This window comes from Salvelinus fontinalis, chromosome 5 (assembly GCF_029448725.1).
Source record: "Salvelinus fontinalis isolate EN_2023a chromosome 5, ASM2944872v1, whole genome shotgun sequence".
NCBI lineage: Eukaryota > Metazoa > Chordata > Actinopteri > Salmoniformes > Salmonidae > Salvelinus > Salvelinus fontinalis.
Genome location: NC_074669.1, coordinates 61,125,228 through 61,133,548, shown reverse-complemented (window position 1 = coordinate 61,133,548; position 8,321 = coordinate 61,125,228). Strand labels below are relative to the sequence as shown.

The 8,321-nt window shown below is 45.1% G+C and overlaps 1 protein-coding gene across 1 annotated transcript; it reads right to left on the bottom strand.

Moving 5' to 3' along the window:
* Positions 1-1,084: 1,084 nt before the first annotated feature.
* LOC129855987 (ubiquitin carboxyl-terminal hydrolase 37-like) lies at positions 1,085-5,752 on the bottom strand. The gene is made up of 9 exons (XM_055924121.1): positions 5,619-5,752; positions 4,867-4,999; positions 4,621-4,757; positions 4,369-4,468; positions 4,160-4,239; positions 3,697-3,947; positions 3,169-3,250; positions 1,844-2,380; positions 1,085-1,465 (listed from the first exon to the last, which is right to left on the bottom strand). Exons 2-8 carry the CDS (start codon positions 4,927-4,929, stop codon positions 2,368-2,370), a joined length of 726 nt encoding a protein of 241 aa, XP_055780096.1. The 5' UTR covers positions 4,930-4,999; positions 5,619-5,752; the 3' UTR covers positions 1,085-1,465; positions 1,844-2,367.
* Between the last annotated feature and the right edge of the window lie 2,569 nt (positions 5,753-8,321).

The following is an 8,321-nucleotide window of genomic DNA, read 5'->3' as shown; positions in this document are numbered from 1 at the left end:
AGTCAGTCGTGAAGGCCCGGTGGGGTTCCGTATCTGCAGCAGCAACAAAAGAAACGGGTCCGGATGGTGATGGAACTCCTCAACTGGCTAGCTCCAGCATGATTTGAGTTTGCTCCGGGGTCGACGTAAGCCAATAGTCACACGGTATGCAGCTAGCTAGCTGCGAAATCAAGGTGCAAGTGTCCAGAGCCTGCGGTTGGAATCCGGGGAAACTGAGAGAGAAAAAAGTCCCGGAATGCTCCGGTCCGAGTCGCGTTGCACAAAGTGCCGGTAGATTATCGAGCTAAAGGAATAGCTGATGACCGCAAAACGTGGGCAGCTGAAACACCAACGCTAGCCAGCAAACCGGCTAATTTCGGGGCAGCTACAGATTAGCTTCTGGCTAGCTATCGGAGTAGCTTCTGGTTAGCTTTCAGGCTAGCTTCTGAATTAGCCCCTGGCTATCTTCCACGATGGATTTTCAGATTGAGGTAAATAATACTTATTGTAATTGGTGAAGCGGGTTGCAGGAAAGCTTTTGCAGGAAAGCTTTTGTAGTTGAGTTCTTGGATAATAAAATAAATTAAAGATATGTGAAGAAAAGGTGTAAATATATATATATACAGGACACGACACGACAATACGGAAAAAGACGTCTGAACTGCTAAGCCACCTTGGAATATATGATGAGTGAGAAAGTTACAGAGGTATAAATATCATACCCCCCCAAAAATGCTAACCTCCCCTGTTATTGGTAATGGTGAGAGGTTAGCATGTCTTGGGGGTATGATATAAAATGCTAACCCCCCCCCCCCCTATTATTGGTAATGGTGAGAAGTTAGCATGTCTTGGGGGTATGATATAAAATGCTAACCTCACCTGTTATTGGTAATGGTGAGAGGTTAGCATGTCTTGGGGGTATAATCCTCTGTAACTTTCTCACTCAACATTCATTACCCTTAAATAAAAGGTGACTTTCTGTACAGTCACCCCATATGAAACATTTGATCTCCAATCCAAAATGCTGGCGTATAGAGCCAAATGAAAAGTTGTAGCTTCACTGTCCAAATAAATACGCGTATGTGAGATAAGAAAAGACAGTATGTCACGTCACACCGCCTTTTATAGTGACAGGTCACAATGGTACAGTAAGGGTGTGGCGTCATTGTAAACATCGTTGATATTAAGCATCTCAGTCATATCACGTGAAAGGGAAGGAGTTCCCAAAGGTTGTTTGGCGACCCGTTACTCTACTGACAGAACCAAGGTTACATCCGTAGCCCAGCATTTTCATGTCTGTATTTATTCAAATGGAATACAACTGGAGAGTAACTTCAAAAGATACTCAAAGCATCTCTGAATCTTTTTGCGGTATTCCTCCTCCAGACCTGATTGAGTGTTAGAAGTCGCCATTACAGCTGCCCAGCTGCTTCCCTCTGTCACGTTTCCTATTAGGACCGGCCTGAATCCCAGACGATAAAGCTTCCTGAGTTAAAGAGTTACAACGGTTAACAGAATCATCTTAAATTGGATTATCTTATATTTGTTTGTCTTGATTAATATTGCAGGTTCTCCGGTCTGACCATGCTGAATAAGGTTATACACCACAGTCTATTTCACCCAAACCAAATAGAAGGGATGTTATAACCTCTAAATAATCACACACTCTATCCAACACATTTACATGTGTACTACATTTAGTGTGTATATTATACGTTTTTTTACATGAGCTTTATACATTACGTGAAGCAGTCAAAACAAGGGCAGGTATCTATGACATAAGCTACTGAAAGAATGTTGATGCTAGTGTTGAAGAGCCAGTCTCCCTTGAGCCGCATGATTGAAGTTGGGCCGAGTGCTGCACCTGTTGAGGCAGGTCTGAGGTTGTTGGGGCTGGGTCTTATTCTGCCCATGTTGAGGCTGGGCCTGGTTCTTCCCATGTTGAGACTGGGCCTGGTTTATCCCATGTTGAGACTGGGCTCGGGGTTGTTGATGTCGGGCCCAGTGCTTCCCCTTTCGAGTCAGGTGTGTGAGTGTTGAGGCTGGGTTGGGGGTTTTGAGACTGGGCCTGGTACTACCACTGTTGAGGCAGGTCTGAGTTTTTGGAGGCTGTCCAGGTGCTGCCCCTGCTTAGGCTGGGGCTGATGCTGGTGCCCCTGTTAGGCCATGTGTGCTGGGGCCTCCCGCTCTCTTGCCCTGTAGGGTGAAAGGAACCGTACACATAAATAGCAACACAAGAATATAGATGGCGAGCGTAAGCAGTACCTGAACATATAGAAGAGCATGTAGGCACTCCGGGCTCTGGTCCTCAGCACAGTGGCTTCATTGGACATTGACACCTGGCTGTCGTTACAGCAGAACCAGTTTCCACTGGCATGCAAGATGTCACTAATGTAGTGCCCTGTGGAACAAGGAAGACAGACTAGAGGTCAAAGGTCAGGCTATTGTGGGTAATAGAGTGTGTTGTAACAGTTAAACAGTTCCTTTGTGAGGTATTTTATCTGTTATATGTGTCAAGTTTTGAAATCAGAGACAAACAAATACAAGTGGCATATAATTAGGCATGTCTCTCCATTCTTTTGAATTAAATTGCATAAACTCTAAACATATTGCAGTGCTTGTTGGGATGGCACTTCACTGTGAAGCCTGCAGCCTTGCTCGCTTGGCCGAAGTGGCTATTGGAGGGTCTAAATATCCCATACACCAGGGTTCCCCAAATGTCGGCCCGTGGGACAAATTTGTCCCACAATGTTTTCTGACCAAATAAAATGTCATTGTTAAAAGACTGTAAAAACACCAGCAAATCAGCTCCAAGTGATTTTCATTTTGGAAATCTGTTTCAAAGTATTCCCACGCACAATAAAGAGATATATGCGATTGTACACAAATGTAAGCAAGGTTTGAAATTAGTCAAATATTGTATCTGTTTGGGCTTCTTACGGTCAATTTGCAGTCCACAAATTATTAGTAATTTTGTTCCATACCGTTGCCCATCTTGCTAAGAAAAAAAATGGACCCGAAGCTAAATCTAGTTGATGATCCCTGGCCTTTAAGATACTTGTGTATACGGCAGAGGCACACGTGAACGCGTAAATTAAGAGCCGAGGAGAAGGAAGTGACTTGGAATTCATCTGATGTCATATGTATTGTGTTGCATCTGCATGTGTGTGTTTTATATTATTTACTTACCGGAGTTTGCGGAGCCTCCCAGATGAGAGACTACGCCAGTCAGCTGGTAGTAACCATTCACTGACTGCACTGGCTGCTGCTTCTGTAAGAAAACACATGTGATCGTAGGATTCTCATTTCCTCTACAGTCCACCACACAGTCTACAGTCTACTACAGTACTAGTCTACTACAGGAGGTCTACTACATCGTGTACTCCTCATAACTATCTCAGTGTTCTGTCATAACTTATTTTCCACTGGTTTCACTCTCTATCTCTCTCTCTCTTCTCACCACTGAGGCTGTCAGCAGCACTTTTCCTGGTTCCTGGTCATTTGAATCTGAGGGGTCAAATTTACATATCAAGAGCTGAGAAAACGTGGTCACTTGTCTGAAATGCTCTGGACTAAAACAGCTCCCATACATCACTAAAGATGTCTGAGAAACATTTTAAATTGCAGCTTCCAGCTTCTCTGTCAGCAGGACCGTTTTGGGAGTGGGTGGTTTGTGTGGTGTTGGAGCAAGAAGAGTGTTATGGTGCCATGACCTACCTGAACAGCAGAGGGCGCTGTATTTGGCCTCTCCAGGAGGACTGGAGACTTGGCTGGCGAGGGTCTGGGGGATGGACCCCTGGATGCTGGGGGCCTGGTTGGTGAGGGCCTGTGGGCTGGCACTGTGCAGGTGTGGCACCATGTCCCCAAAGAGGGTGGAGAGCCTCAGCTCCGAAGGAAACAAAAGAGGAGCCTCCAGCTTCTCCAACTCCCCAGGTCCTCCAAACCTCTTCAGATGCAGAACCAGCACACTGCCCAGAGACAGAGAGGAAGAGAGATGAACAGACAGACAATGAAACCAGTCAACAAAATAACAGATGAGTGAAATGTGTTCGGTGGTGCTCATCCCTAAGTCCTACAACCTGCTCAGGAAGGTAACTACTCCTAAAGGCTCAGGACACAATGAACACTCATTTCATGAAACACTGCTAGTCCTATGAGAGGTTATAAAGGGACAACTCACAGAGGCAGTGTGTGGAACTGCTCCACCTTTAAGGCGTGGAGGCCTTTACAGCCCTCACATGTGAATTCAACCTTTTCACCCTGGTTAGAAACAAAAGCATTACAAAATGAATGACACCACTATAATAATAAGATAGCGTATTCTGAGGCAGTGGGCAGCTTGCCCTGGGTGTTAGTCTCTACATGCAGGGCTGAGCCCTAAGTGCTGACTTTGAAAGTGAGTGCTAGGCTGCTCAGCAAGGTGCGCTCAGGGCTGAAGTCCAATGAGAGGTGGTTGTAGTCCTCTCTGGTGGACGACTCGCGCCCACAGCTTCAGAAGCAGCACAAAGAGAAGGAAAATGCATCAAGTCTGTTTCTGTTTCAGGTCTCTACAATGTTTCTGTTATGCCATGTGTTTTGTGATATTATTTGTAGAAAGATCATGTTCTCAGTAGATACATTACAACCAATGGGAGCTCTTACCTGGTACATGTGCGCACCGACACAAGCTGGAACTCCAGCTGAGAAACAGGGCAGGAATAGTTCACCCCGAGTGTCTTCAGTATCATGCCCTCCTCCTTCAGCTGGCACAGCATGTTCACTAGTAACTCGTGTGCGTCCTATGATGAGAAAGAGAGAGAAACACACCAAGATAAAAGCAAATGATGAAGAGAAAATGAACCCTTACAAAAAGAGTGCTCGTACACAAGAGAGTAGTGCCTCAGTTACCTGTTGCGTGTCCCCCAGATACTTCAAATCGTATCCCGACAAGGAGTACTTGACCTTCCACATGAGGTCTGCTTTTGAGGCCTGGTTTGCCACACTGTCAGGTAGACTCAAACGGTGCACATCAGACAGACACCTGTAGGGGAGACAGAGAGTAAATGAGCAGCTGACTGGATGGTGTCAACCTACTGGCTTACGCCTGAAGAGGCAGATGAGTATATACAGATATGTTTTATCTAGCGGCACCCCATCATTAGAAATGATTCATTCGAGTCAAAGCAATTTCACCTTTGAGGACGGACAATGAAGCCAAACAACAAAAATGTGTTGTTTCTTCTCCTAAGATATTTGGTTTGGATACTGATCTCAATTCCAGAGCATTAAAAAAACTACCAAATGTCCCACGGTAAGGTGGAATGTTCAGTCAATGAGCATTATGGGTCATGTAGTCATTCTACACTTTCCAAATTGGCTTACAAATGCCTACATCATAATCATTGTGTCAATGTTGTTCGTCTTGGTTATGAAGATTACGAAAACAAAAAGAAACTGGAAAATAAACCAAAAATACAATACACGGCAAAATATGAAGTGGTTAAGGTTAGGAAAAGGGTTAGGATTAGTGAAAATGCTCTCCTAACCTGCTACGACAATCACTTTCTATAGAAGTGGCGTGAAAAGAGTGTCCCTTCTTTAATTTATGACCACAAATAATGGGTGTGTGGGGTGAGTGTCTGCTTTTGAGCCTTCCTTACCTGAGCAGGTTGGAGAAGGGGGAGGAGCTCCAGAGTTGTTCCTGGTGCAGGATTTCCTTTGAGAAGGACGGCAGGACCAGGAGGCACTGCAGGGTGGCGTTAAGGAAGCAAGTGTTGCCAATGTTAGGCAACCTGTGAAGGAGAATCAGCCATCAGTACACACATAGAGATGAATCATAAACCTTCATATCTCTATAAAGTGGTGATAATGGCAGCCATCTTGGTCAGGGATGAATTACATTTAACAGAAAGAAGTGGATGTCCTTTAGACCAAGATAGACATAATTCATGGGTTTATAAATATCTAATAAAACGAGCATGCTCGATAGTAAGCCATATCCCCATAGTATATCAGACACTGATCTCTAAACAACAAATAACTTATATTCAATGCATTTGCAGTGTGTTGTGGTTTACCCAAGAAGTGCCATGTTGACCAGTGCCCCCCGTTCTCCTCTGGCCCCCTGGGTCTCTTCTGGCCCTCTGGTGGCTGAGCTGGCCCTGGGAAGAGTCATGCTTCTGGTGGCTGAACTGGCCCTGGGAAGAGTCATGCTTCTGGTGGCTGAGCTGGCCCTGGAAAGAGTCATGCTTCTGGTTGCTGAGCTGGTCCTGGGAAGAGTCATACTGCTGGTGGCTGAGCTGGTCCTGGGAAGAGTCATGCTGCTGGTGGCTGAGCTGGCCCTGGGAAGAGTCATGCTGCTGGTGGCTGAGCTGGTCCTGGAAAGAACCATGCTTCTGGTGGCTGAGCTGGTCCTGGGAAGAGTCATGCTTCTGGTGGCTGAGCTGGTCCTGGGAAGAGTCATGCTTCTGGTGGCTGAGCTGGCCCTGGGAAGAGTCATGCTGCTGGTGGCTGAGCTGGCCCTGGGAAGAGTCATGCTTCTGGTGGCTGAGCTGGCCCTGGGAAGAGTCATGCTGCTGGTGGCTGAGCTGGCCCTGGGAAGAGTCATGCTGCTGGTGGCTGAGCTGGCCCTAAGAAGAGTCATGCTTCTGGTGGCTGAGCTGGTCCTGGGAAGAGTCATGCTTCTGGTGGCTGAGACTGGCCTCTGGGGTCTTGGACTAGAGTGTTCCTGAAGAGACAGAGGTCTGGAGGAAGGAGAGAAACAGGTCTCAAGCCTCCAACACAGAGATAGTACCACTCTACACAGTCTCTCAATTTAATACTATACTGTACTATAAACACAGTCTGAGTAGTTATGTATGTACTGCTGTCCATATAAATGCAGTGTACCAAGTAGACCAGGGCAATAGGGTAGTACTCTCTGTATCCACTAGATGTGGATAGAAGAGCCTAAAACTACAGTTTGAGGAAAATAACTTTCTGGGACTGTGTGTATCAAGCGTCAGTGTAGGAGTCTGATCTAGGATCAGTTTTGACTTTTAGATCATAATAAATCAGATTATTATGGACAGAGAGGACCTGATCCTAGATTAGCACTCATACTCTTGATAAACACTGGCCCTGGTCTTGTAGCACTAAACCCAACTCTCCAGAGACTCTAGGATGGCACTGTACTTTATGTTTGAATTACCTGACTGTTGTGCCCTCATGGCTGGTGTCTCCATGACAGTCCAGAGAGTTGGTAGGAGAGGGAGAACTAGGATGGGACACCACTGGAGAGGATTTCACTGGGGAAGGGTGTTTGGCAGGTGACCGGGGTACAGAGGGCTGTTTAGCAGGAGAGCAAGGCTGAGAGGAACATTTAACAGGAGAGGGAGGTGGACGGAGGGAGGAGAGTTGGTCAGAGGGTGAGGGGTCAGAGGTGGCGAAGCCATTCTGTTCAGAACGGTCAGATGGAATTGGAGATGGGGATGAAGTGCCACTCTCCTTCTTCTTTCTTGTCTTCTGCTCCACATCAACTGAATTTGCTTTCTGACGTTTTTTCTGTTGACAAGAAGATGTGACAGTGCTAAATCCTTTTTTCCTTGATCCCCAGCCAATGGAAGAGGGGGGTCATCAGAATAGGAAGAGGTAGGCCTAAATTAGAGGAACTTAGCTATCTATCCTAAACCTCAAATAACACAGTATAGACAGGTTACATTGAGTGACATTTGCAAAAGCCAAACTTCATGTACATTTCATGTACACTTTTTATGTATTTGTCAATCAGAATGTACTTTAACTTGTACTCTTCCCACTAGGTCTATATAAGAAATACTACTCCAGAATATAAGTAGTTAATCGATTAAATGACCTGATTTCATACCTTTTTGCACCAGCAGAAACAAGCCATGTTGATAACCAATGAAGACTGATACATTTCCTCATTAACCCATTGTTCAAATTGGCTTTAAGACCATTGTGATGTCATCGGTCATGTATGACACCACCATCTGGCAACCCAATCTGTAATATTTTAAAATATATTGTTCAATGAACACATATGTTTTATTGAAGAGCAAAGTTATGCAGTATACATACAATATTGTAGATAATATGTTCCATTGTTTTCTTGTTTCTTTTTATGCATTCATTTTTTGTGTGTTGTTTCATTGAACATACGACCACAATAAAGGCATTTTAAGTGCCTTCATCTTCATCTTCCTTGTTTTTTGACAGCTTCCATGTTGTTTGTGGTTTGGTCATCGGTTTATTTAAATGCTCAATGCTTTTTCTATCCACCAGCAGATGGACAAAGGGTTGGTGAAAAGAATGTGAACAGGTGATAGAGATTTAGCCTAAACCTCAAACAACAATCCAGATTG

Bases quoted from the DNA above. Each gene is read 5' to 3' on its own strand.
- LOC129855987 (XM_055924121.1), bottom strand. From the start codon at position 4,929: ATGTGGAAGGTCAAGTACTCCTTGTCGGGATACGATTTGAAGTATCTG. The intron at 4,758-4,866 runs GTAACTGAGGCA...TTCTCATCATAG, and splicing joins ATCTGGGGGACACGCAACAG to GACGCACACGAGTTACTAGT. The intron at 3,251-3,696 runs GTAGGTCATGGC...GTTTTCTTACAG, and splicing joins CAGCGCCCTCTGCTGTTCAG to AAGCAGCAGCCAGTGCAGTC.